General features: G+C 44.4%; 4 protein-coding genes across 4 annotated transcripts; 1 reads left to right on the top strand and 3 right to left on the bottom strand.

Annotated features, from left to right (window-relative positions):
- The first annotated feature begins 481 nt into the window (after window positions 1–481).
- On the top strand, window positions 482–2,910 carry LOC121808632 (subtilisin-like protease SBT3.17). The gene is made up of 3 exons (XM_042209215.1): window positions 482–841; window positions 1,625–1,722; window positions 2,634–2,910. The coding sequence occupies exons 1-3, from the start codon at window positions 726–728 to the stop codon at window positions 2,708–2,710; spliced, it is 291 nt and encodes a 96-aa protein (XP_042065149.1). The 5' UTR covers window positions 482–725; the 3' UTR covers window positions 2,711–2,910.
- Window positions 2,911–3,415: 505 nt separating this feature from the next.
- Window positions 3,416–6,062, bottom strand: LOC121808631 (uncharacterized membrane protein At4g09580-like). Its single transcript, XM_042209213.1, has 5 exons — window positions 5,784–6,062; window positions 5,394–5,663; window positions 4,298–4,568; window positions 4,049–4,219; window positions 3,416–3,883 (listed from the first exon to the last, which is right to left on the bottom strand). The coding sequence occupies exons 2-5, from the start codon at window positions 5,648–5,650 to the stop codon at window positions 3,752–3,754; spliced, it is 831 nt and encodes a 276-aa protein (XP_042065147.1). The 5' UTR covers window positions 5,651–5,663; window positions 5,784–6,062; the 3' UTR covers window positions 3,416–3,751.
- A 3,798-nt stretch (window positions 6,063–9,860) lies between these two features.
- Window positions 9,861–10,343, bottom strand: LOC121807887. The gene has a single exon (XM_042208228.1). It carries the CDS (start codon window positions 10,341–10,343, stop codon window positions 9,861–9,863), a length of 483 nt encoding a protein of 160 aa, XP_042064162.1.
- A 1,968-nt stretch (window positions 10,344–12,311) lies between these two features.
- Window positions 12,312–25,116, bottom strand: LOC121807886 (leucine-rich repeat receptor-like tyrosine-protein kinase PXC3). The gene is made up of 3 exons (XM_042208227.1): window positions 24,815–25,116; window positions 12,751–12,878; window positions 12,312–12,676 (listed from the first exon to the last, which is right to left on the bottom strand). The coding sequence occupies exons 1-3, from the start codon at window positions 25,114–25,116 to the stop codon at window positions 12,372–12,374; spliced, it is 735 nt and encodes a 244-aa protein (XP_042064161.1). The 3' UTR covers window positions 12,312–12,371.
- Between the last annotated feature and the right edge of the window lie 2,798 nt (window positions 25,117–27,914).

The following is a 27,914-nucleotide window of genomic DNA, read 5'->3' as shown; positions in this document are numbered from 1 at the left end:
ACAAGTGGTGCGAATGAAAATGAGGTTCAACGCGCGTATATATAGTGTTTTCGAAAAAAAAAAATTTAAATCCGACGCCGGTTTGGCGCCGATCCGGGACGCACAATGGCGCCCGTGAGGATCGGCGTCGAAACCGGCGTCAGCGCGGGAATCGGCATGGCGACGCCGATTTTGACGCCGATTTCGCCCACGCCGGTTCCAATGGTTCGGCGTCAAACCGGCGTGGGCGAAAAATCGGCGTCGCGGTGGTGACGCCGGTTATTGGAGATGCTCTTAAGCCCATGTCCAAGCTCCCAAACCGTGATCCACACATTCATCACTCGTGACCTTTTTTTTGAATAACTGCAGATTGTAATAAAATTAAATTTAATCCATAAAATTGGAAAGTTATAAAATTGACCGAGACCAAAATGATAATTGGATTTCTTAAAATCTTTCCCAGTGATAAAATTGTAATAAAAAAATTAATAATCCCAGAGCAAGAAAGCAAGAGAGACAAGAAGAAGGATCGATCAATTCAATGCAATAGTCATCACCCACGAAAACGATAATTCCTAAACACGGTGCTTAATCAATAAGGAAACCCTAAATACAAGAATCGGCATCTCAAAACCCTAATTCGAAGAAAATCCCCCCCTTTAAATTGCGATGCAGAGGCAGATTACTCTCTCCCAACAATCTTGCTATCACATACTCTACTCCTTTCATTCTTCTTGATTTCATCAATGGCGGCCGATTCATCATCTTCCGATGCCAAAGTCCACATAATTTACACCGAGAGACCCGAAGGCGTGGAGCCGGAGCAGTATCACATCAGAACCCTCGCTTCTGTTCTTGGAAGGTTCGTGGAATTACATTTTCCGTTCAGTTTCGTTCAATTGGAATTGTTTTACAGAGAATTTATGATAAATAATCGAACTTGTGCGATCGCTTTATGGAATCAAACTGCCAATTTTTTCGTGGTCTCTATAATAGATTACTCCTCTCTTAAAAACTCTGTTGATTGGTGACAACTTAATTGGCAAAGATGAATTTAATGAAAATATCTAATCTCGCTTGCGTTTGACGCGGCCGCCGCCTGCGAACGGTGTGGCATCTCCGCTGCCTCTATATTTGTATAACTAAGATGATGCTCGTATTCAGAGAGGTTATTCATGCTGAAGCTCTTCTCCACCGCTAGACTTTCATTCTCACACCAAAAAGTAGTGTGCTACTAGAAGCTGCTGCGTCGAGATCGTGCTATTTGGTGTGAGAATATCTATCCGGGAAAAGAGCTTGAGCGTGCATAACATCTCTGAATATGAGCATCATAATAGTACAAGTAGGAGGGCGGCTGGAAATGCCTAGGTGGATGACATGCCGTTCGCCAGCAGCTGCCGCTCTCAACGTAAGCGAGGTTAGATAGTTTTATTCAATTCTTCTTTGCCAGTTTTTGTTGTCATCAGTTTCCTTAGTTTGCTTATCTAATTTATGTGGAGAAGTAATCTCTTATAGGAATGAGACGAGATTGAATTGACGCAGGAATTGATTTCTTATTTGATTTTCTTGTTAGTGCAGTTATTTTGATGATTTAAATGGGATATGTTTTGTAGCTAATTACTTTTATTGTTGTTTGGGTGAAAAGTGAGGATGCTGCAAAGGAGGCTTTGATATATAGTTACAAGCATGCTGCGAGTGGTTTTTCAGCCAAGCTTACTCCTCAGCAGGTTGCTGAGCTCTCAAGTAAGTTTTTACTGCTTTCCGAGAATCAAGTATTAGCTTGAATTAATTGTTTCAGTGGTATACTATTCGTCTGCAAAGCCTCATATAGTTGTGATTGTAGTTCTTGTATGGGTATTTGTGCTTGTTATGGGACTTGTCTTGGTTAGACGTGTTGATGAATTGATGCTCGGGGTTTGTGGATTTTGTTGTGTGTTGTCATCCATTGCAGTAAGTGTTTGTTTTTTGGCTATTATGGTTGCAAGGATGTTCATTGAGGACTGCTTCCTTGTCCTAAGTATATGGTGGTATTGGATTATCTTGAGAAAAGGGATTTCTGTTTTTTTCATGTTAAGCATGACTCAATAGTGTGGAATTAAAGTTAACTGGTTCGTTTATCGAACAAAATATAGTTTGTCTGACTTATTTTTGGAAGTTTATCTTGTGTTGATTTGATGTTGTGAGGTAATATGGATAAGCCCATCGGTGTCAAGTTTTTTCATATGTATGCTGGTTATACTATTTCAAATTCAGAACTTGAGCAGATTTTGCAAGTTTTTGAGAAGTGATAATCGATGCTCTCTGCTACTTCTTTGCTTAGTGTCATATTGTTTGCTGAATGTTAGACCGATACCCTTCAGTCGTTAACTGATCAGCATAATGAAAATTTCTTTTACCTTCAATCTTCATTAATATCAGCATCATTATCTTCACGTTATTCGATGTTATTCACTCATGTTCATGTATTTGAAAGTTGTGCGGTTTTTGTTCGTTGGCACGTCGTTAACGTTTACACTCAATATCTTGAATCATCTGAAAATATTCAAGAGAAACCATTGGACTTGAAATTGATGTATCATATCATGTAGTAGTATTTGACTTTCAAGAATGACAGTTGATTTTGATAGATTCTGATTTGTTGTGTGTTTTGGCAGAACAAGCCGGTGTTCTTCAGGTTGTCCCGAGTCAGACTCTCCAGCTGCACTCTGGAACTGGGAAGCTTCATGTTTAGATGATCGACTCATATGATAAGGTTTGCTCAGGGGACAGACAACCTTTGTATCTACAGTGTGTCAAACTTGCCTAATCTAAATAAATTGCATTTTGTGTGCATTAGTATATAACTGTAAACCATACTACTATAGTGTGACATTTGTGGGAAATGTGTCTTTTAACTAAGCATATAAAATTGTGGCTGTGTTTCTTTAGAAATTCATTCTGCTATCAGTTACTTTTGCAATGGTATTATTGTAATATTAGTATAAAAGTACTAGATTAGTTATGACATTTAACATAATAACACCCTAACATCACAAATTTGACATAAATTTGGCATTTCCCCTGTGAAATTCATAAACTTATGCAGTACAGTTGTGATTGAATTCCAGCAATATTTGGGAGAAAATTTTAAACTCAGGTAACAATACAACGTCGTTTGAACCCATTAAAAGCAACATCACTTTTTATATTGACCAGTTTGTTCATCTACATAAAACGAATATACAAGGTGTCATGTCCATTCAGTTGGAAAATACACTTCAAGGCATAAGTATATGGAGTATTAGCAACGAAAGAGATTTAATTTTGTGAAAAATAGTACTCCTCGTAATAAATTTCATCCAAAGTTTATGATTATAATAAAATTGTTGTGTACGCATGTGATTCAGAATTTAAGTGTAATGCATTTCCTTATCGACTTGAGAGTTATCTAAAAATCTACCAAGCAAAATTTAAAATCTACTATAACAGATTCAAGATTTTGATGTATGATATATATGAGTACAAATTCAACATATCTTGCAACAAGACAGACCCAAATAAACCAAGGTGAAGGGATCTGTTAGATGTGTCAGGAGACTAAAGCAGAGGGTACGAGTTGTAGTTCCAAACTTCCAATGCACGTCGATTTTTCACCTATCTCGTACCTCAGTCAAGGTAGAAAACCAGGATACGGGCACTCTCTCCTTCTCCGCGAGGGTCAGAGTAACTGTAAGCAAGGATACAGGCACTCTCTCCTTCTCCGCGAGGGTCAGAGTAATTGTAAGCAAGAGCTTCACTCGTACACCCTCTTCCTCTTCAAAATGGCCGGAAGTAATAAAATCGACCCAATGAGGAAAAGCATGACAAACGTCTTAAGATCATAGAGGTCTTTCACTGATTTAAGTTCACCAAGAGCAATCCCAGCCTAGAGGATCAAATGAAACGTGAAAAAACTTCTTGATTTTGTAAATATGAGTAAGCGTTTGTAAACGAAAGATTACATGATCAAACAATTATCAATCTGAGATATCACCCAAAGTAAACATCCGGAAATACGTGTGATTAAGAAAGAAAATGTTGAAAGTCTTACTCGGACAGTAATGTAGGAAGCCGGGACGAGACCAACAAGAGTTGCCAGAAAGAAAATATGGAATGGTATATCCACGATTGGTGATGCCAGATTGATGAAGAGGTTCGGCAATGACGGAGTAACTCTCAGAAAGAGCATGTAATTCAGCAGCTTCTCTCTCCGCTTCGCTATCTGAACATACAAATTCACATTGTTTACATGTATAAACAGAGAGCTTGAGCAACGTAAAAGTGAAAATAATATACACACCTCGGACTGGAAATATCTCAGCTTTTCAGGCCACAACCAGTTGACAATAGGCCTGCCAATCAGTTTGGATAAAAAATAGCATGATGATGCACCTGCTGTGGCATTGAATACGACCAAGAAAAGACCTCTCACGACACCAAAAAGTGCTCCAGCTAGTAATGACATGAAAATCGTCCCAGGAATCATGAATGTCTGCATGAATATGTATGTCGAACAGTAACCAAGGATGAACTTTGCTGGGTGTGATTGAGCATAAATTGCAAGATGATCCCTGCACCACATCAAACAAGTATAAATACCAGAAGCACCACGAACAATGCAACACTCAGAGTCACTAAAATGGCAAAAATTTCAAAACTTATGTCAAGAAAGATCCATCAGGTGACAATCAAACAAGCTAATGAGTTTAGTCTATACTGGTAACAAATCAGAGACATTCAGAAACGACACATGAAACTATCGAACATTGAACAACTGAACAACAAATCACCAACCAATTGCAGAATATACCAAGAAATGGCAAAGTCTCACAAAGTGACATTTTTGTAAACTAAAATGGCAAAACTTCAAACTTATGCCAAGAAAGATCCATCAAGGGCCAATTAAACAAGACGATGAGTTTTGTCTATAAGGGTAACAACCAGAGGCACTCAGAAACGACACACAAAACTATCAAACATAGAACAACATATCACCAACCAATAGCAGAATAAACCACAATAAATGTTGTGTTACACAATACATGTACATACATACTTCTGTCACCAAATCATCCACATACTAGAGAAGTGCATTGATCAGAAATGCACATTGTTGAGAAAATCAGTAGATTCACCTATTCCAAAAGCCTCACAACTATAGAGAAAATCAGTATATTTATCTATCGCACTTAATTAACTCCATAAAAAAGAGTTATAAAGAACATCAATAGCTTTTATCTCTTGAAATTTAATCAAACAATTTTAATCCATAGAACTAGGGTTCATAAATCATAATCAACATAGAATTCTCATAATAAAAAAGAAAACAGGCAATCATCAAGTGATCTCAATAACAATACCTAAAATCAAAATAGAAATGGCGGCAATTCGCTTACTTGAGCGATCGGAGATCGGAGAGCGTACGTGGCAGCTTCAGCAGCTCATACTCCGCCGCCGGCATCGTGAGGTAGATGCACATCAATCCAGTAGATAATACCAAAAACACCCCCAGCGCCACCGCGAACTCCCACCGCGACAGAGGAAATCTATCCGCTTTCAACTTCTTCTCCGACGGCGAGTCGGAATTCTTCTCCTCGTCCCTATCCAACACCCAGCTGCCCGCTTCCACCACCACACTCCGCGGCGCCGCCATGGTGATCAATCAGCTGCGAAATCGGCGCCGATGGATTCGCAAGCAGCTGCTGATGCTGATGCCGCCGCCGTTGATGAATTGAATGCGTTGATGACGAGGAGCATTAAATCGGCACAGAAAATGAGAAAATTACCTGACACGGCAGAAGTGAAACTCACGTGAAGGGGGATTTGAAAATGGCGGAAATTCTGAAAGTTTGAGCTGAAGAAATGTGGATTGAAGATCACGGAGGCGATTAATTGAATTTGATAAACGTAAATCAGACGAGATCAAGCGTTAACATAGTGGGTGAATTATGAATGCGAATAATCAACGATTAAACCCTAGTGATTTGAGATGTGAAGTGTGTGAGATTTCATTGAATTCAAGAATGCATTTTTATTTTTTATGTTGAGAGTGTGAGAGAGAGAAGTCAGCTGTGGTGAGTGAAAAAGAAAGGGAAAAAGGTAGATTGAGAGCTTTAAATATTAATTAAAAGGCTAAATAAAGTATTTCAAAATTGTTAATGAAAAAAGATTATAATGAAAAAAAGTTAATGAAGTATTAATAGAAATTAAATCAATGATCAAGAAATTTAACAGTTACAGATTGATTTTAATGAAATTAAAAATTTAAAACTAAGTACTCCATTTTTCATGGAATTATTTAAATAAGTAATTTCTTTTATATATTTTCATTATTTTCAAAAAATAGTAATTGGTATGTTATCGATAAAGAACTAATCGAGCAACTTGACAGATGAACACAGCACATCAGAGTTTGAATCATGCTCCATAATGCATGAACATTTCATTTAATTTTATTAATGTAAATGAATGTTTACAATAATTCAGATAAAGCATCTTTTTCTCTAAGAGCATCTCCAATAGGTTAGGACGTCAAATAGCCCTCAAATAGCCTTCACATTGCCACATCATCAGCACTACAATTCTCCTGCCACATCAGCTTGTCACATCAACTGGACATCAAATAGCCCTCACATAGCCTTCACACTACCTATCCACATCACTAATAACAATTATATAATTTAATTTACACTCGTATCAACATACGGAATTTAATTTACGAGACAAATACGGAAAATTCGAATAATAATATTAAAATTTAAAAAGTACATTAATTTAAAAAAAAAGTACAATAATTAAAAAAATTACATTTAAAAAATTACATAAATTTGCATAAAAACTAACGCCTTGCAATCCTCCGCGCCCACAACTCTTCAACTAAATCCTTTTGCAGTCGAATATGAGCCTCCGTCTGACGCATGTCGGCATGTGCTTGGAGGAGAGCTTTTTTATCGTGCGGTACCCCACCTCGTACGTTGGCGGTGGTGACGCCGTGGCTTGGACCTGCTTCATTATCGTCGGTGGCCCAATCAGTCAGTTGTACACCTTCATATTCGACGATCATGTTGTGCATGATAATACAGGCGTACATTATATCAGCAATGCAGTCGACATGCCACAAACGCGTTGGTCCCTTAACTGCAGCCCATCGAGCTTGAAGCACACCAAATGCGCGCTCCACGTCCTTTCGCGCCGACTCCTGCCGCATCGCAAAGTAGGCCTTCTTCGGATCTGATGCGCACCGGATCGTCTTCACAAAGACTGGCCACCTAGGGTATATCCCATCCGCCAAGTAGTAGCCCATATCATGCTGGTTGCCGTTGGCGACAAAACTGATGGCCGGACCGACGCCCTGGCACTGCTCGTTGAAAAGGGGCGACGAGTTGAGGACGTTTAGGTCGTTGTTCGAACCGGCTATCCCAAAATACGCATGCCAAATCCACAACCGGTAATCAGCCACGGCCTCGAGGATCATCGTGAGATTTTTTCCCTTGTAGCCGGTCGTGTAAAACCCCTTCCAGGCAGCGGGACAGTTCTTCCATTCCCAATGCATACAATCTATGCTGCCTAGCATTCCCGGGAACCCGTGCTGATCCCCGTGCATCCGCAGCAGATTCCGGCAATCTTCGGGAGTAGGCTTTCGGAGATACTGATCACCGAATACTTCGATCACGCCCTGGCAGAAATACTTCATACATTCGATGACAGTCGTCTCACAGATGTGGAGGTATTCGTCCCACATGTCTGCCGCGGTGCCGTAGGCCAACTGCCTGATTGCCGCAGTGCACTTTTGAATAGGGGTGTGGCCGGGTCTGCCAGCCGCATCGTGCCTGAAGCGGAAATACAGATATCGCTGCTCCAATGCGTTAACAATACGCATAAATAAGTGCCGCCTCATCCTAAAACGACGCCTGAAATGGTTGGCGTCAAAACGCGGCTCCTCTGCGAAGTAATCTGTGAACAGGCGCTGATGTGCAGCTTCATGATCACGATGCACCACTTGTCGACGGTGGACAACTGGTCGTGGGCGAGGTGCCGCCGGCTGCATATAACTCTGCATCCATCGATCAACCTCACGGCTCGTATAGGCATCTAGCTCTTCGTTCATCATACGCTCGTACGCATCCGCATCCCCACCACTACCACCGGCATTACTCATTTCTTAAATTGATCTTGAACAGAAAGTAAGGTAGAGAGAATACTCGTTAAAACAAGTGGTGCGAATGAAAATGAGGTTCAACGCGCGTGTATATAGTGTTTTCGAAAAAAAAAAAATTAAATCCGACGCCGGTTTGGCGCCGATCCGGGACGCACAATGGCGCCCGTGAGGATCGGCGTCGGAACCGGCGTCAGCGCGGGAATCGGCATGGCGACGCCGATTTCGCCGACGCCGGTTCCAATGGTTCGGCGTCAAACCGGCGTCGGCGAAAAATCGGCGTCGCGGTGGTGACGCCGGTTATTGGAGATGCTCTAAAAGGGAACCAGTAATGTTAGTTGTGACAAATTATTAGTCGAATTCATTTGTCAAAATAAATGATATTTATGCACAATTAATGTAATGTTCGCTGAGTCCATTCAATTAAAGAATTGTATCAATTTATTTGACAGGTCAATATTGATTACAGTTCAGATGTTATTTGTATCTAATCGTATAAAATAGAAGCAAAACATAAAAAATTTAAATAAATTAGACATATTGTAATTTCTTGTAATGGGCCTATAAAAGCCCAACAATACGGGATCTAAGTCGGACTTCGAATATTTATTCTCTCTAACTAAGCTTAATCTGCAGCAAAATAGAGTGTAAGAGCATCTCTCGTGGGCGGACATCCCACTAGGACATCCCAAAAACACCTCCTGCCACGTCACTAGGACTTCTCATCCCACTGCCACGTCACTAGGACATCCCCTGCACAATCCGCCCTTCCCATCGCCCTTCCCGCTAGGACATCCGGCAATAAAAAAAATCACAATAATTTAATTACGTAAAAACGGAAATATAATTTTGACACGGAATACGGGAAAGTAAAATACGGGCAAAAATACGAGCCGTATATATAGAGTTTTTTTTTTAAAAAAATAATAATTTCCGGACGTCCGACCGGGACGTCCGACCCTTGCCACAGTGGCGGACGTCCGCCCGCCCGTCGCCGGGACGTCCGAGGACACCCGACGTCCTCACGGGACGTCCGTATCCGACCCTAAACGCCACAATGGCGGACGTCCCAGTCGCCCGTCGCGACGTCCGACCGGATGTCCGACCGGACGTCCGCTATTGGAGATGCTCTAATAAAGATTTCACAAATAAGCCCACGAAAAATCTGCCCAAATTATAATGTCAGAATAACGTTCTATCACAAAATAGACAAAAAAGTTCAAATTAGATATATAAATAACCCACTTCATTAATAATTAAATCCGTATTATTTTTATTTGTTTACTTGTCACTTCAACACTAAGTTTGTCATTTCATCTCCACGTCATTTTAATTATTTGTTAATGGACACGCCACATCATATTTAATTTTGCCATGATACTTGATCTTGGAAATTTGATTACACATTTAATATTTCATGTAATTTTTCACCATATACTACAAAATTATTGTAAAGGCACGAATTGACGTATAAATGATGTATTTTCCGACTACTATTAGCCCTATTTCTAATATATACAACATCTAAATACATTTATAAATAATCAACTTGTCAATTAGTATAAAGAATCAACAAATGAGAAGTACAATATGTCTTAGTCTTGCACAACAACCCAAAAAAAAAACTTAAACCAAAATTATCAAGATCCAGGAAACGAAACTCGTGTAATAGACTATCAATCGAAACACCGAATTAAAAATATTTTTTTTACCACTCAAGTTTCTTGATGGAAGCTGAAGGAGCAGAATCATGCATGGCGAAACCCTTCTTCAACAAGAATCTAATCAAAACCAAAATGCTAGCTTTCTTCCAAGAAATGGTATTCCCCTTCGACAACTTTAAGGTTCTAACACAGCAAACCCGCACGTGATCATCTCTCCCAGGCGAATTAGAATCTTCAGAAGAATCTCTTTTCTTCGAAAACTTGTCATTCAAATCCTCCCACAAAACGTCCATCTTCTCCTCCTTACAATCATCGTCGTCGTCGTCGTTAACATAGCAGAAATTCTCTCGGAATGTGATGGTGTTGCGCTTGAATTCATGGAATGAATCACACAAGTTGAAGCTCCATTCATCTTCTTGACCGTGCTTCGCGAAGGCCGGCCAGAGAGGCGGCGATTCCAGCAAGCACGGCGGTGGGTTGGCGATGGTGGCGGGGAAGGTGAAGTCCTCCACCGCGTCCTCGGCCATGTGGCCGCCGAATTTATTTTTTTGTGCTCGGAAAGTGCTCGATAATATGGATAAGTGCTTGGAAGGTGCTCGATAATTAGCGAGCGAACTGTGGTCCTTGGTAAGATGTAGTATGTGTATAGTAGTCTTGATTTTTTTTTGGGAGATTTAGGTAGTTTTCTTCAACGGACTAATTTTTTGTTATTGCATGTTATAAATGTTACATTAAATGAGTATATCTATATGACAAAGAGTAGCATAGGGTATAAATTTAAATTATTATGGAAGTACCAACTCTTTTTTCCATTATAGTCCGGTTTTGTGTGTGTAAGAATGCCTTCGACTTTTATATAAGTATAATTTTAAAGGATTATTGGCCTATAATTAATATCTTGGGATCTTTCACGTTTATAAAACATTGTTTTTAAATCTCAACCTAAATTAATTTTTGTCATGTTCTTAGAAGAAAATTTTTGTTGTTCATAGATGAGAATATTCAGGTTTGAGTGTTCAATGCCATATTTGTTAATCTTCTTTATCGAATTCCCCCCTCTTTTTTATCGACATAATTTTAAGTTAGTGAAAAAGTGATGATACTTGCAATAGCTCCTTTCTAAATGTTATTCCTTCTGGCTTCTACTTAAATAAGCTCAATTTATTGTGTGTAACGGCTGGATGCATTCATGAAAGTAAGTATGTAAAATTAAATTACATTATTACAATAGAGTTGAGCTACTATTATATCATCTCAATAAATTTTATTTTTTCATTTATGTGTACACCAAATGCCAGGGAGAAATTGATAGAACAATTAATTTAAAATTGAAAGCAAATGTGATTTGAAATTGAGGTTTACTGTCGCCGTATTTAATAGCAATATATACAATTCAAATAACCGTAAAATTCTTGTGAAGAATAATAACGTAACAAAAAATTCAGACTTAGATATATAATAGTGACGTTGAAATTGGAGGTGCAGTAATTGCTGTGCAAATTGAAAGTCTTTAAATTTACTTGTGGAATGAGGTGAATATTAGAAAATTCAAATGAATGAGGAAATTCGTGAAAGTTTGCTATTTTAGATTTTATTTGGTTAAAAATATTTAGAAAAATCCAAATATTCACATTGAGAATAATTATAAGATCATATAATGTTGTTAAGTGAATATTTAAAATCATAGTAAAATTTATACCATAATTAAGTTGTCGCGTTGCGACTACACGAATTTGAAAAATAAGTCTAGTTGACGTTTCCTCCACACTCTTAATATTCAATAGCTCAAGTGTATTTTTAGTCTAAGCATATAGGAGTAGTAACTTCATGAACCTTATTTAAAGTAAAATTTAGACTAAAAGTGTATTTTTAGCCTAAGAATATGACCATTTATGATTATGTTTTGGATCATGATGTTAGATAGTTTCAACATTTTTCAAGTCCTGCCATTGTGAATTGGTTCATGTTTTAATCAAAACGCAGCGGTTAAATTTAATGGTCAAAACGATTTTGACTCAATTACTAACTTAAATACGTATCAATTAACAATTTAAAATAAGGCTAAAAGTCCGTTTTGATCTTAACCATGAGCACTTTATCATTTTAGTATACAATTTTTGATGACTTTAGATCCTAAATATTAGTACTACTACCTTTGTCCACAGGGAGTACTTTTTTGTCATTTTTGTATATTCACAAAATTAATCCATATCCATTCTTTGCAGCAAGATCTGCCCCTCCGTTGCCAACTGCGCTACGCCCCTGCGGGCAATCCATATCCATTCTTAATAATACAGTCTACCACTTTTTCCTACTTTTCTTTTTCTGTCTTATTTATCCATCTTTAATGTATTAATACTCCACCATGAAATTCAGAGCATGTTTCTTTGGAAAGGATTTTCCATGATTTGTAAGGATAGGCACTTTTATTCTAATAGAAACATTATTTGGATGTAACGTAGCATATTCTCACAAATGGACTTTCCTCCTCAACTTGTTACACTAAGTAAAAACATACATAAACACTATACAAATACAGTACAGTACATAACATCTCAATCCTCAGCATCACTTTGTCTTGCATTTAGTAGCATTTGCACCGCAGTTACAACATTAGGCCTCATTTCTGGTGATACACTGACACATGCTAAGGCAACCTCAACATCTGCAGCCATTTCCCTTCTTACACCATTTGATGTCTCACTAACATTGGAATCAAGAATCTCATCCCATCCTGAGCCACTCAGCACCCATGTTACCAATTCATCTCCTTCACCCACTGCCGCCTTACCCGTCACGAGCTCCAGCAGCACGACTCCTAGGCTGTACACGTTCCCTGCTCCCGTCACTCTACCATACTCTGCAACACAAAATCAGACCATTCATGTACAAGTTTAAGAGGATATGGGTGGGAAAAAAATGCAGCAGACATACTGCATCCGTTATTCGAAGGAGGGATGAGATTGCACAGCTCGATGTGCTGATTTGAGGCTCGTCCAACGACTTCAGCAGGATGCTTTTGCTGCAGAGATCCATGAGAATGATCGGTGATGGGGTACGAACTAAACCCTAATGGCAAGCCCAATAACAGTGACGGCCCATCAGCCCAGAGCCCAAGAAAGAGTATCTGTTCGGCACCAAAGAGTTCGGCACGACCAAAGAGTTCGGACTCAGCCTACAGCTCGGTAAAAGCCGACCAGTCAAGCTCTCCTCTCAGATCGGCAAGAGCTGATCGGTAAAGTCCAGCAGTTCGGTCTCAGCATTCGACCGAACTAGGAGTTAGTGGACTCATGAAAGGCCTCCACGACCTCCACTATACCCACGATCTATTTAGTGGTACGAAGCAGTTATTGAGCAGTTATTGCTCACCCACGATCTTGTTAGTGGGGCTGCAAACCACGATCCTAGTTCAATGTATAAATAGAACTTAGATCAGATAGAAAAAGGTTAAGCTCTCTAGAGATAAAATATCATATAGCAAGTCTGTGTTGTAAGCTGTAATCCCAGATCAAGCAATACAATCTTGCCCTCCCTTCTTCCCGTGGACGTAGATTTACTTCAGTAAATCGAACCACGTAAATTCATTGTGTCGTAGTCTTTATTCTCTACCAGCATTTACTAACATCAAAAATTCGCGGATACATCACTGGCGCCGTCTGTGGGAACCAGAGAACAAAATTTGTGATAAAGCGAATTTTTGATCCATTTTTTCCACCCAAAAAATGCATACCAGATCGCAGAGTACCCGTATTCCTGCCCGTGAGAACCAGGAGGAAGCCAATCCATCCCATAGGTCTGGAAAACAGCCTAGGGATAAATCCACCACCAGTTCTCATGGCGAAGGAACAAGCCGCTCCAAAAATCGTCCCACTGAGTCTTCCCAGCAGCCCGATTTGAATGAGGCTGTCAAGCAGTTTTTGGCGGCGAAGCAGGAGGAATTCTTAACCTTCCTGCAAAAAAGCCAAAAGCAGCCGGAGACGAAAACGGCGGATTCTCCTTCTCCCTCCGCACAAGAAAGTCACTACCGCAGTAGTGTCGCATCTCCCAGGAGAAAGAATCCCCGTCCCCAACATGTTCCAGTTCCTCCTCGGTACCGGAATCACAGGAGAACTCAATCTCCTCCATACCGACGAGATATCGGATTCGCCGTGTACGGAGCACTGAAGACTCCGTTCTCGGACGACATCACCCGAACTCCCCTACCACAGAACTACCGAACTCCGTCGATGACTTACGACGGGCTCGTGGACCCTCACGATTTCTTGGGGCGCTATCAATATAACATGGCGAACCAGGGTCTCAACGAGGTCCACATGTGCAAGCTGTTTCCCGAGCTGCTCATCGGGAACGCGAGAAGGTGGTTCGATAGCCTCCCCCAGGGCAGCATCAGATCTTACCGAGATCTAATGGATGCCTTCCACAGGAGGTTCTTTCAGAAAGCGGAAGCCCGAATCACTTCGGCTCAGCTGCTTTCCATTCGTCAAGGTCGCGACGAAAAAATCAGCGACTTTATGACAAGATTCCACAAGGAATGCCTGCAAGTAGACGATCTCAACGATCTGCTTGTCATCTCGGCATTCCAAAATGGAATCCTGCCCGGAGCTCTCTACAGGAAACTCGTTGAGTGCGGTCCGCAGACAGCTCAGGAAATGTGGGACATTGCGGACCAGTACTCCCGGGCCGATGAGGCAGACCGTCGCAAACGGTCGTTAGACAGCTCATCGACCCGAGGAGACAGAAGGAAGCCCGATCATAGCGATCAGGGGCATCCTCGCCGGACTCCATTTGAAAGAATTCAAAGGGCTCCGGTGCAAGACAGATTGGGACCCCGTCTCAATCCCGAGAAGCCGCCCGCTCAGTTCGTACCGCTGAACAAGCCGAGAGCGGAAATTTTCGAACTGCACTCTGACCTATTCGAAAAGCCAAAGCGGATGACGAAATCAGCCGCGCGCCGACCACAGGATAGCTACTGCTCCTACCATCAAGACCACGGTCACGATACTGAGGAGTGCAGAAACTTGGCTGCAGGTATCGATGTTCTTGTGAAGGCAGGGACATTGAAAAAATACCAAAGCAAGCAGCCAAAGAAGAATAAGAAGCAGAGTGGTGCGAACTGCGCTCCTCAGGATCCGAAAAGGCAGCCGGATCCCGAAGACGATGACGAGCCGCAATATGATGGAGTAATCCAGACTATTGACGCTCTCCCTGCCGGGAAGACCAAGTCGTCCCTAAAGTCAGAGCGCAGAGGCTCCAATCGAGAGGAGCCAACGCATAAAAGGCTGAAGCAGGACGAAGTGATTACGTTCTCGGATGCTGATCCCGTCCCGGCCATCTCTCCTCACCAAGACGCCATTGTCATCCAAGCCGGAGTGGCAAACAAACTGATCCACAGGGTGTTTGTGGATACAGGAGCGTCGGTTAGCATTCTTTTTAAAGAGTGCTTTGACAAACTAGAAGTGGACCCAGCTCGGCTCAGTCCGGCTCCGCTTCCCCTGAAGAGCTTCGCCCAGGAGGACACCCGCCCTGAAGGTATTATCAGCCTTCCGATCACGGTGGGGAAAGCGCCTACTAGCTCCAGTACGATGATTGAGTTTTTCGTGGTGAAAGCTCGGTCCCCGTACAACATCATCCTGGGAAGAGACTGGCTCAACACAGTTCGGGCCGTTTGCTCCACTTATCACCTCACCATCAAGATCCCTACTAAAGGAGGGATAGCGGTCATCCGAGGTGACCAAAAGAGAGCAAAGGAATGTCTGCAAATTGCGCTTAGAAGTGCCGAGCAGTCAGATCGGCACCACCAAGCATAGCAATCACAGCAGCCGGAGTCAGAGGCGATGACCGAAGTCATACCGGAGCCGAACTCGATGACAGTTCAGCTGTACGAAGACGATCCATCCAGAACGGTTAAGATCGGCTTCGCGGGAACGCCCCTACTTCGGGAAAAAACCATCCAGCTCCTCAAGGAGTATAAAGACGTCTTTGCATGGTCTCCGTTGGACATGACCGGAGTGCCCCCCGAGGTAATCACTCATCGGTTAAATATTGATCCTTCAGTCCGGCCGATAAAACAGAAGCAAAGACTCTTTGCGGCAGAACGAAGTCAAGTCATCCATGACGAAGTCCGTCAATTATTGAAGGCGGATGTGTTATTCGAAGTGAAGTATCCTTCGTGGGTGGCCAATCCTGTCATGATCAAGAAAAAGGAAGGAGGATGGCGGATGTGCATAGATTTCACCGATCTAAATAAGCACTGTCCCAAAGATTGCTATCCCCTTCCGAACATAGATAAAAAAGTAGAAGCTTTGATAGGCTTTGAAATTTTTTGTTTTCTTGATCTGTACAAAGGATACCATCAAGTTTTAATGGATGAGATTGACGCTTCAAAAACGGCCTTCATTACTGATTTCGGCATTTTCGCTTATAAAAAGATGCCATTCGGTTTAAAGAATGCCGGAGCCACTTATCAAAGGATGGTAGACAAGCTTTTTCGGCACCTGATTGGAAAGGAGGTCGAAGTGTATGTTGACGATATAGTCGTCAAAAGCAAAAGCACTTCGGAGTACGAGCACAACCTCAAGTCCACTCTCAACGTGCTCAAGAAAGCCAACCTCAAACTTAATCCCCAAAAGTGTACCTTTTTGGTAGATTCGGGAAAGTTTCTGGGTTGTTGGGTTTCAAAGGACGGACTCAAGGCAAACCCCTCAAAAGTTCAAGTTGTTCAAAACATGGCGATGCCGAAGTCCATACATGACGTGCAAAGGCTAACCGGATGTCTAGCCGCACTGAATCGATTCCTTTCTCAAGCAGCCGAAAAGCAACTGCCGTTCTTCACGGTGTTGAAAAAGGCACCAAAGTTCGAGTGGGGAGCCGAGCAGAAAAAGGCCTTTGACGAGCTCAAAAGTTATCTAGCCGAGCTTCCTATTCTCTCTGCTCCAACCGAAGCCGAAGTAATATTCTTATACTTAGCGGCATCGGATCAAACCATCAGCGCGGTGCTTGTACGAGAAGAAGGCCTAAAGCAGCTTCCCATCTACTTTACAAGCCGAGCATTAAGAGGTCCAGAAACCAGGTATCAACCACTGGAAAAGATTGCTCTGGCATTAGTAAATGCAGCAAGGAGACTGCGGCCATACTTCTATGCTCACAAGGTATGCGTCTTAACTGATCTGCCACTTCGGCAAGTGTTGACCAAACCAGAAGCATCAGGCAGAATCGCCAAGTGGGCTATAGAGTTGGGAGAGCACACAATTGAATATCTACCTCGGAAAGCCATCAAGGGACAAGCCTTGGCAGATTTTCTTGCAGAAGCGAAGTTCGATCAAGCAATTCCTGTTATTGCCGAACAGAAGAATTCTGCCAGTGCCGAACTAGCACAGCCCTTGGAATCCGAAGTAGAGCCGCCGGACTGCTGGAGCGGGTTCGTAGATGGAGCTTCGAACAAGATGGGAAGTGGAGCTGGTATTTTACTTGTCGCTCCCGACGGACACGAGGTAGCCTACTCACTTCGGTTCCTATTCCCCACTACTAATAATGAAGCCGAGTACGAAGCCCTCCTGGCCGGACTCCAGTTAGCGCAAAGTCTGCTCGTCAAATCTCTCAAAGTCCATTGTGATTCACAAGTCATAGTAAATCACATGTTGGGTACAAGTGAAGCCCGTGACGAGAGAATGAAGAAGTATTTGGACAAAGCGCAAAGCATCAGCCGAAGTTTCTCCTATTTTCGGATAATCCGCATTCCCAGAGCGGAAAATAGCCGAGCAGATACCTTAAGTAAGTTGGCCTCAGATCCGAGCTCAAAGGCGGAAGAATTAATGCACCGAAGCATTGATGAAGCCGAGGTACACTCAGTATCCAACTCGCCGAACTGGATGACGCCGATCTTGCAGTATCTGGATCAAGGACAATTGCCCGAGGATAAGAGAGAAGCTCGGAAGATCACGTGCCGAGCACTTCGGTACGAACTTCATGAAGGAGTCCTCTTTAGAAAGTCTTACCTCCAGCCGTTATTGCGGTGCGTAGGACCAGAAGAGACGGACTACATCCTCAGAGAAGTTCATGAAGGATCGTGCGGTAGCCACATCGGAGCCAGAGCTTTAGCTAAAAAAGTTCTGAGATGGGGATATTATTGGCCAACCATGGTACAAGAGGCAGTGCAGCTCGTCAAGAAGTGTACGAAGTGCCAAATTCATGCAAATGTCCCAAGGATGCCGCAGACCGATCTATACACTATGCAAAGCCCTTGGCCTTTCATGCAATGGGGCATAGACATAGTGGGACCACTTCCTCAAGCTCCTCGGCAAATGAAATTCCTTATCGTTGCCGTGGACTACTTCACGAAGTGGGTGGAGGCTGAGCCATTAGCTACGATAACGAGCTCAAAGGCATTGGACTTCGTCTGGAAGAACATAGTGTGCCGATTTGGCATACCCCGCATCCTCGTCTCGGATAATGGGACTCAGTTCACCGACAAGACGTTCAAGAATTGGTGCCAAGAGCTGAACATTCAACAGCGGTTCACTTCGGTCTCCCATCCCCAAGCAAACGGACAAACGGAAGTAACGAACCGGATTCTGGTGAAAGGGTTAAAAGCTCGGTTAGAACAAGCCAAAGGACAATGGGTAGAAAATCTCCCTCAAGTCCTATGGTCCTACCGAACTACACCCAAAACCTCCAACGGTGAAACTCCGTATAGTCTGGTGTACGGCACTGAAGCCGTAATTCCGGTGGAGATCGGCGTACCCAGTCCCCGAACTCTAAATTTCTCCTCAGAAATGAATGACGACGGACTGAGAGCAGAACTAGATCTCGCCGAAGAAAGAAGAGAATTGGCGTGCATAAAAGCAGCCAAGTATAAGGAGCAAGTAGCCCGGTATTATAACCAAAGGGTGAAAAAGCTTCAATTTCAAGTGGGAGATCTCGTCTTGAGAAACAACGAAGTAAGCCGAGCAGAAAAGCTGGGCAAACTCGAACCCACATGGGAGGGTCCATATCGGGTGTCAGAAGTCCTCGGCAAAGGGTCTTATAAATTGACTCACATGTCAGGAGAACAAGTACCCCGAACATGGCACGTCTCCAACCTCAAGAAGTTCCACTTGTAAGAGACAAAGTCCGGTCAGTCTGTCTTGTGTCTAGTTCGGTCATAGGGGTACATGTTTTTATTTGTTTGTTTTTTACTTGTACCTTTTACTTGTCGTTTTATAAAAAGTTTAAAGTTTTTTTTCTTTCATCTTTTTCATTTTTTCTCTATGTGTTTTGTCTCTATGTGCTTGTCGTCTCTTACAAATGTTACCGAGGTATATCGTTCTTTAAAGGCTGATCCCCTTTTTAGATCGATTATTAAAGACTATTGTGAGTCCAAGCTTCTAAGGAGGATACAAGACCACAATTCAGCTTAACAAGCAGTTCGTCTGAAACGAACTACAACAAGCCAACGATTGTGAGTCCAAGCTTCCAAGGAGGATACAAGACCGCAATTCAGCTTAACAAGCACTTCGTCTGAAACGAACTGCAATAAGCCAACGATTGTGAGTCCAAGCTTCTCAGGAAGATACAAGACCATAATTCGGCTTAAGAAATAAGCACTTCGTCTGAAACGAACTGCAATAAGGGAAAGTTCGATCCATGCGATAAACCTCGCCGAATTAGGACGACCAAGTTCGGTCAAAGAAGTTTACTTCATAAGACCGAGGACGACCATGTCCAGTCAAAGAGGTTTACTTCATAAGACCACTTCGGTTAACTGGGAAAGTCCGATCCACGCGATAAAACTCGCCGAATTAGGACAAGGGAAAGTTCGATCCCGGCGACAAAAATCGCCAAATTAGAACACAAACCAAGTCCGGTCAAAGAAGTTTCCTTCATAAGATCAAAGACGAGTCCGATCAAAGAAGCTCACTTCATAAGACCGATGACGAGCACGATGAAATTGTTTCGCAGAACTGTAAGTAAGCAGTGATAAAAGCGAAAGGAAAAAATTTCATTTATTAAATCTCGTTCGGCAGACAATTCAGCTCCCCTACGAGAAGGCATTACGCCATTACAAAGGACTATTCTACTGTCCGCGGTTGCTAAAGTTAAGCCACCTATCTGCAAAATCCTCTGGAAGCCGAGTTCGGTTGTTCCGAGCAGATGAAGAATAAGCAGGTCGACGAGATGCTATCCTCGACCCAACGCCTCTTCCCCGAGCCCGAGAAGTCCTAACACCTCGGCGATGAAGAGTCTCTGCAATAAGCATCTGTCGATCTAGCTCACTCATAGTCGCAACTCCTCGGTAAATTTCAGTCCGTCCCTGCCTTGACGATTCTGGTTGCTCCTGAGCCCGTTCTCGTCTTGACGTTTCCGGCTGTTCCTGAGTTCGTTGCTGACTTGGAGCAAGATTTTGAGCAAGGGAACCAGAGGTTTGATCTGGAGTGCGAGCATCTGTTGGCACGATATGCCGAAGGAATCTTTCTATGGAGGGGCGCCGAGAAAGAACAATGTTGTACCGAGAAGCCCAACGCCGCAGTGATGTCACAACTTGTTGGCAAGCCGGGCTCTCCAGCACATTGTTCCTACGGAGTACATGATATTCCTCCCACAGTTCGTCAACTCGACTCTGAACATCCGAGATGGTAACTCCCCCGCGCTCACGGATATAATCCTCATACGCAGTCCTCTCAGCAATGGCCGTATTCAGCTCGGCCTCCAGATCTTTCTTATCAGACTCTAAGTCCTTATTATCGGCCTCCAGCTTCACTAAACGAGCCAAAAGCTCGTCATTCTTCGTCTGATCGGCTATAGCTCTTTTCTCAGCTTCGTCTAAAGCCGAAGAGTACAGCCGTTTCCAGTGAAGTATCTCCATCTCCTTGAGTACAAAGCAGCTAATTTAGTTCGGCAGCTGTACCGAGCAGATAGTAAAATACAACAGGAATAAAGGCGAGTACGAAAAGCTATACGAAGACAAGTGTAGAGAATTTTTCATTCACAAGGAAAATTTTTTACACTGGGAGGGCTTCAAGGCCATTTTACAAGGAAGAAACTAGACTAAGAGAAGGGAGACGAAATCATACTCCGCCAGCTTCGTCTCCGGCTCCTCGGCCTGGTTCAGCTTCTTTCTCCTGAGCTACCTCAGCCTCGGCCTCGCATCCTGCCGGCCTCGCCTCCGCCTCCTGATCGGCTTCCTTCTCCGGATGCCCGGCCCGCTCGACTTCGGCCTCCCGCTCCAGCGGCTCGGCCTCACCCTCTCCGTTGTAAGTCGAAGCGGGTGAAACGGGTCCCACGGAGGCAAAGATAGCCTCCAGGTTCTCGTCCCGATCAGCTCGACAACTCCGGACTCGGTCTGCAGAAAGCAGGACCGAGGATGAAGCGAGCTCCTCAAGGAGCGGCAGATTCTGAAGCCGAGCTGCTATCTCTCGGCTGTACAGAGGCAGCACGACGTCGGCCCCCTGCTCGCCCTTATCGGTAATTAGCCTTACCAGACTACCGACAAAGGCCGAGAACTGGCTGCTCAAAAAGAGTTTCTCCGTGTAAACACGGAGAGCCTCCCCCTGGGCAGCCACGGCGGCTGCCTCCTTCTGAGCCTCCCGGTGCTTCGTCTGCTCTCGCAGGATGATGAGCTGGTTTTTGGCTGACCGAGCTTCATCCTGAGCCGAGATCCTAGCAGCTCGGGCCCTCTCAAATTTGGCCTCAGCCTGTTCGGCCAGACTACGAGCAAGATGCAACTTCTTCTGCATCTCCTCGTAGTCGTGGGATGCTTTGGAGAGCTCCACGGAGACGAGCTTCGCTCTCTGAAGATGAACAAGGAAAAAAGTCAACAGAAGGGCCATCAAAAAATGTGGAAAAGAAGCCAAGTCAGAAAGCTTACCTCCACAAAATTCGTCGGCCATTGAAAAGGCTCAGGGACGTGTTCCGGGATGTCTGCAACCACCTCGGAGATGACCAGGTCTTTCCCCTTCCCTTTAGCCGAAGACGGCTCCGGCTCTTTCGGATCCGAAGAAGAGGTTTTTTGCCTCTTCGGATTCTTTTCGGCTTCAGACGCCGACCGAGGAGCTCTCTGCCTCTCCGGCCCCACAAGCTCGGAGGATTTGCGGACGGCCTTGTTCAGCAAGTTCACTGTCAAAAAACAAAAAAAACAAAGTCAGATTTTCTTCGTTAAAGCAGTAGAGCATAAAGAAAGAGAAAGCCTCACCCTCGGCCTCTTCGTCCGAAGACGAGATGTCGAACATGACGTCGCCCTTGACGAGCTCAGACTCCGTGTATTGTTTCCTAACTATGGGAATCTTGTTGAGCTCGCCATCGAGCTCGTCCAACGGTTCAGGCCGAGGATGACGGATAACGGACTTCGGCCCTCTCCAGGGAAAACTAGGAGCCGCGGTCCTATCATAGTAGAAGAAGCGGTTTTGCCACTTCGGCCACTTCGTTTTACAAAAGGCCCTAAAGGGCTGTACAGGGATCAAGTAGAACCAAGACCCCTTCCTCTTAAATTGAAAGAATTTAAGGATCGCCTTCAAAGACAAATCCCTTCCTAACCTACGGAGTTCGGCAGCGAAGGCCGACAAGTGCCTCCAAGAGTTCGGAGTCACCTGGCCTAAAGGAAGCTGAAAAAAATCTAGTAAATCTATAAAGGCAGAAGGGAGGGGGAAACGAAGCCCGCATTCTAAGCAGGCCTCGTACACGGTGGCGTAACCCTCCGGCGGGGAGTCAGCCCTATGATCACCGTCAGGTACCACCGCCTTCCCCCCAGGAAAAAAGTATTTTTCGGGTAGGGATATCACAGTATCCTTACTCAAAATACTATGGAAATACTCTACGGTCTTCTCCCCGGACTCTTTCCGGCCAGAAGACCCCTTACCGCCTCTCCTACCGCTACCCGACTCCGAAGAAGAAATAGAAGCCATTTTTCTTACTTTTTGAAGGTGAAGAAAGTCTGAGGAAGCTCTTGAAAGCGGAAGAAAATTTCTCGAGAAAGAGAGAGTATAGAAGACGCAACAGCAAAAGTGTTCAAATGAGGAAGAAAGAGCATATTTATCAGATTCGGGAAAGATTTCGAAATCGTTGCGCTGTTTCGAATCCCACCTTTTCAGGATTCAACGGCCGGATTTTACTGTCGCATTTAATGCAGGCACGCGCAAGGCACGTCCCCTGACGTCAGCCTCCCCCTTACCGTTATCCAGAATGCCGAAGTGACTCACCTCGCCGAAGTGATTCACTTCGCTTTTCGGGGGGGGTAGTGATGGGGTACGAACTAAACCCTAATGGCAAGCCCAATAACAGTGACGGCCCATCAGCCCAGAGCCCAAGAAAGAGTATCTGTTCGGCACCAAAGAGTTCGGCACGACCAAAGAGTTCGGACTCAGCCTACAGCTCGGTAAAAGCCGACCAGTCAAGCTCTCCTCTCAGATCGGCAAGAGCTGATCGGTAAAGTCCAGCAGTTCGGTCTCAGCATTCGACCGAACTAGGAGTTAGTGGACTCATGAAAGGCCTCCACGACCTCCACTATACCCACGATCTATTTAGTGGTACGAAGCAGTTATTGAGCAGTTATTGCTCACCCACGATCTTGTTAGTGGGGCTGCAAACCACGATCCTAGTTCAATGTATAAATAGAACTTAGATCAGATAGAAAAAGGTTAAGCTCTCTAGAGATAAAATATCATATAGCAAGTCTGTGTTGTAAGCTGTAATCCCAGATCAAGCAATACAATCTTGCCCTCCCTTCTTCCCGTGGACGTAGATTTACTTCAGTAAATCGAACCACGTAAATTCATTGTGTCGTAGTCTTTATTCTCTACCAGCATTTACTAACATCAAAAATTCGCGGATTCATCAATCGGTCCGGAGGTCATGGAGATAGGCCAAGCCTTTTGAGACTCCGACAGCAATGTTGTAACGGCTTGGCCAGTCCAGCTTGTTTCCCGTTCTGTGGTGGAGAATGTCGTAGAGTGTGCCCCGGACGAAGTCATAGAAGAGGTAGGTGTTGGTTTCTGGGGATTACAAGAGATAAAAGCCGGGCGTAATACAACCCAAAAGAAGGAATACAAAAGAGGAATCTGAACTAGAATGAGATTACAAATGCAAAAACGAAACAGTAACCGTGAATAATGTTTAAGCCGAGTCGAGGAGGCCTCTTCCCGCAAGACGAGATACGCCCCGGTAGTGCTCTTCAGTTTGGCGTGTCGTTCCCAAAGGTAAAACGGCTACGTCTCTATTGATGCAGCACCGCAATCAGCAGAGCTCCGGCGAACTGGATGGAGGAGAGGGCAGAGCTTCGACAGAAAGACAATGCAGAGAGGGAGAGAGCTTATGCTGTAATGCTTGTGAATGATGTAGTAGCTAATGCAGTGGAATGGCTAGCCTATTTATAGGTCGAGCCACCATGTAGGGTCAACCAAGCCATGAAGGCTCATCATGGCAGATCCGTAACCGCCGACGGTTACGAGCGTGTGGCAGGAGTGTGCCATCCGTGTGTGGAGCGTGTGGATTTCTCAGCCGTGACTGTGCCTCGCTTGACGACGTGTCAAGCCACTTGGATTGCTGACTCGGCGGTGGTCTAAAAAGAATAGTTTGGGCCAAGCACCAAGCCTAAAGACCAATTGCCAAGATCCAAGTCCAAGATCGGGCCCGCGACCACGTGCTCGGGCAGGCGGCGGCGCGCGTGTGTGGGCTCTTTCACCCATCTTGGTCCACTATAATTATTAAGTAACATAAAGTCACTTAATTTATACACATTAAAAGATGTGTTAATCCTCCAATGTGGGATAATTAACACTAGTTAATTATTCCCTAAGCTCCAACTCCAAGCTTTAATTAAAAGCTAATTATGCCCAACTTTAATCCACTATTTCTCACTCACCGGAAATCGGATTTGAGAAAGTGAATATACTACATTTATCTACGTAAAATGTAGATCGACGATATGTCATTTAATTTCACAAAATTAAATGTCTCGTCACATTTATTATTTAGTCAAAATCCATTGACCGGACATATTTTAATCCATGATTTTTTACAGTAGGCTCACCTCAGTGTCAAGACATATGCGACCGGGATCATCACGTTGGGATTGGACAGGCTGCCAAAGAGTTCCAGCTCCTCCACGAGGTGCTTGTGTTGAGGAAACCGGACTATCTTGTCGGTATGTTTGATCTTCTTCACCAGATAAGTTGTTCCCGAAGGCATCACGGCTTTGTAGAAAGTTGAGAATGCTGTCTTGAATGTGATGTTGGAGTGGTCAGAAACTGCCTCCATTGCTTTCTTGAAATCGACATTTGGGGTGTGGGTGCTGTTCGGAGCTGGCAGAGTTCCACTGATGCTTCGGTACATTCTTGAAATGGGAAATGGCAGAGCGATCACTACGATCAATAAACCAATGGGAACTCCACACGCAGCAGCAATCGCCACCTCTGAGTTAACAACTGATGATTTTTTCCCTTGGGGCGTTTCGGGTTCAGGGGGAAGATGAAGATGATCAAAATGAGGCACATGTGCTGATCAGGGGTATTATTCTGAATGATTTCGTAAATTCTAGTCATAGCAGTAACCTGATCAGGTGGCAGCTGAGATGACACCACCTGGATACAAAGCATTATTACAAACTGGCTGAGGACATTGTAGGAAACCCTCTTCATCATCTTCTCTCTGTGTGTATGCATATATACGTGCATGAATATGGTGATTCACCTGGTGTAGAGTTTTTGGTGGGGAAGAAGAAGATGATCAAAATGAGGCATGATGGGGTACGAACTAAACCCTAATGGCAAGCCCAATAACAGTGACGGCCCATCAGCCCAGAGCCCAAGAAAGAGTATCTGTTCGGCACCAAAGAGTTCGGCACGACCAAAGAGTTCGGACTCAGCCTACAGCTCGGTAAAAGCCGACCAGTCAAGCTCTCCTCTCAGATCGGCAAGAGCTGATCGGTAAAGTCCAGCAGTTCGGTCTCAGCATTCGACCGAACTAGGAGTTAGTGGACTCATGAAAGGCCTCCACGACCTCCGCTATACCCACGATCTATTTAGTGGTACGAAGCAGTTATTGAGCAGTTATTGCTCACCCACGATCTTGTTAGTGGGGCTGCAAACCACGACCTTAGTTCAATGTATAAATAGAACTTAGATCAGATAGAAAAGGGTTAAGCTCTCTAGAGATAAAATACCATATAGCAAGTCTGTGTTGTAAGCTGTAATCCCAGATCAAGCAATACAATCTTGCCCTCCCTTCTTCCCGTGGACGTAGATTTACTTCAGTAAATCGAACCACGTAAATTCACCGTGTCGTAATTTATTTTTACGAGCATTCATCATCATCAATAATTCGCGGAATCATCACTGGCGCCGTCTGTGGGAAGCAGAGAACAAAATTTGTGATAAAGCGAATTTTTGATCCATTTTTTCCACCCAAAAAATGCATACCAGATCGCAGAGTACCCGTATTCCTGCCCGTGAGAACCAGGAGGAAGCCAATCCATCCCATAGGTCCGGAAAACAGCCTAGGGATAAATCCACCACCAGTTCTCATGGCGAAGGAACAAGCCGCTCCAAAAATCGTCCCACTGAGTCTTCACAGCAGCCCGATTTGAATGAGGCTGTCAAGCAGTTTTTGGCTGAAAAGCAGGAGGAATTCTTAACCTTCCTGCGAAAAAGCCAAAAGCAGCCGGAGACGAAAACGACGGATTCTCCTTCTCCCTCCGCACAAGAAAGTCACTACCGCAGTAGTGTCGCATCTCCCAGGAGAAAGAATCCCCGTCCCCCACATGTTCCAGTTCTTCCTCGGTACCGGAATCACAGGAGAACTCAATCTCCTCCATACCGACGAGATATCGGATTCGCCGTGTACGGAGCACTGAAGACTCCGTTCTCGGACGACATCACCCGAACTCCCCTACCACCGAACTACCGAACTCCGTCGATGACTTACGACGGGCTCGTGGACCCTCACGATTTCTTGGGGCGCTATCAATATAACATGGCGAACCAGGGTCTCAACGAGGTCCACATGTGCAAGCTGTTTCCCGAGCTGCTCATCGGGAACGCGAGAAGGTGGTTCGATAGCCTCCCCCAGGGCAGCATCAGATCTTACCGAGATCTAATGGATGCCTTCCACAGGAGGTTCTTTCAGAAAGCGGAAGCCCGAATCACTTCGGCTCAGCTGCTTTCCATTCGTCAAGGTCGCGACGAAAAAATCAGCGACTTTATGACAAGATTCCACAAGGAATGCCTGCAAGTAGACGATCTCAACGATCTGCTTGTCATCTCGGCATTCCAAAATGGAATCCTGCCCGGAGCTCTCTACAGGAAGCTCGTTGAGTGCGGTCCGCAGACAGCTCAGGAAATGTGGGACATTGCGGACCAGTACTCCCGGGCCGATGAGGCAGACCGTCGCAAACGGTCGTTAGACAGCTCATCGACCCGAGGAGACAGAAGGAAGCCCGATCATAGCGATCAGGGGCATCCTCGCCGGACTCCATTTGAAAGAATTCAAAGGGCTCCGGTGCAAGACAGATTGGGACCTCGTCTCAATCCCGAGAAGTCGCCCGCTCAGTTCGTACCGCTGAACAAGCCGAGAGCGGAAATTTTCGAACTGCACTCTGACCTATTTGAAAAGCCAAAGCGGATGACGAAATCAGCCGCGCGCCGACCACAGGATAGCTACTGCTCCTACCATCAAGACCACGGTCACGATACTGAGGAGTGCAGAAACTTGGCTGCAGGTATCGATGTTCTTGTGAAGGCAGGGACATTGAAAAAATACCGAAGCAAGCAGCCAAAGAAGAATAAAAAGCAGAGTGGTGCGAACTGCGCTCCTCAGGATCCGAAAAGGCAGCCGGATCCCGAAGACGATGACGAGCCGCAATATGATGGAGTAATCCAGACTATTGACGCGCTCCCTGCCGGGAAGACCAAGTCGTCCCTAAAGTCAGAACGCAGAGGCTCCAATCGAGAGGAGCCAACGCATAAAAGGCTGAAGCAGGACGAAGTGATTACGTTCTCGGCTGCTGATCCTGTCCCGGCCATCTCTCCTCACCAAGACGCCATTGTCATCCAAGCCGGAGTGGCAAACAAACTGATCCACAGGGTGTTTGTGGATACAGGAGCGTCGGTTAGCATTCTTTTTAAGGAGTGCTT

This window comes from Salvia splendens, chromosome 6, assembly GCF_004379255.2.
Source record: "Salvia splendens isolate huo1 chromosome 6, SspV2, whole genome shotgun sequence".
NCBI lineage: Eukaryota > Viridiplantae > Streptophyta > Magnoliopsida > Lamiales > Lamiaceae > Salvia > Salvia splendens.
Note: the sequence above shows the minus strand (reverse complement) of the source record. Positions and strands in the feature narration are given on the sequence as shown.

What these genes read in the sequence shown, in the direction of transcription:
- LOC121808632 (XM_042209215.1), top strand. Translation starts at nt 726, where the DNA reads ATGGCGGCCGATTCATCATCTTCCGATGCCAAAGTCCACATAATTTAC. An exon ending in CTCGCTTCTGTTCTTGGAAG is followed by an intron (nt 842 to 1,624) that starts GTTCGTGGAATT and finishes TTGGGTGAAAAG; the next exon opens with TGAGGATGCTGCAAAGGAGG. An exon ending in GCAGGTTGCTGAGCTCTCAA is followed by an intron (nt 1,723 to 2,633) that starts GTAAGTTTTTAC and finishes GTGTTTTGGCAG; the next exon opens with AACAAGCCGGTGTTCTTCAG.
- LOC121808631 (XM_042209213.1), bottom strand. Translation starts at nt 5,650, where the DNA reads ATGGCGGCGCCGCGGAGTGTGGTGGTGGAAGCGGGCAGCTGGGTGTTG. An exon ending in TCCGATCTCCGATCGCTCAA is followed by an intron (nt 4,569 to 5,393) that starts GTAAGCGAATTG and finishes GATGTGGTGCAG; the next exon opens with GGATCATCTTGCAATTTATG. An exon ending in TGAGATATTTCCAGTCCGAG is followed by an intron (nt 4,220 to 4,297) that starts GTGTGTATATTA and finishes TTGTATGTTCAG; the next exon opens with ATAGCGAAGCGGAGAGAGAA.
- LOC121807887 (XM_042208228.1), bottom strand. Translation starts at nt 10,343, where the DNA reads ATGGCCGAGGACGCGGTGGAGGACTTCACCTTCCCCGCCACCATCGCC.
- LOC121807886 (XM_042208227.1), bottom strand. Translation starts at nt 25,116, where the DNA reads ATGTACCGAAGCATCAGTGGAACTCTGCCAGCTCCGAACAGCACCCAC. An exon ending in GCATATGTCTTGACACTGAG is followed by an intron (nt 12,879 to 24,814) that starts GTGAGCCTACTG and finishes ATTAGGGTTTAG; the next exon opens with TTCGTACCCCATCACCGATC. An exon ending in TCCTTCGAATAACGGATGCA is followed by an intron (nt 12,677 to 12,750) that starts GTATGTCTGCTG and finishes TTTGTGTTGCAG; the next exon opens with AGTATGGTAGAGTGACGGGA.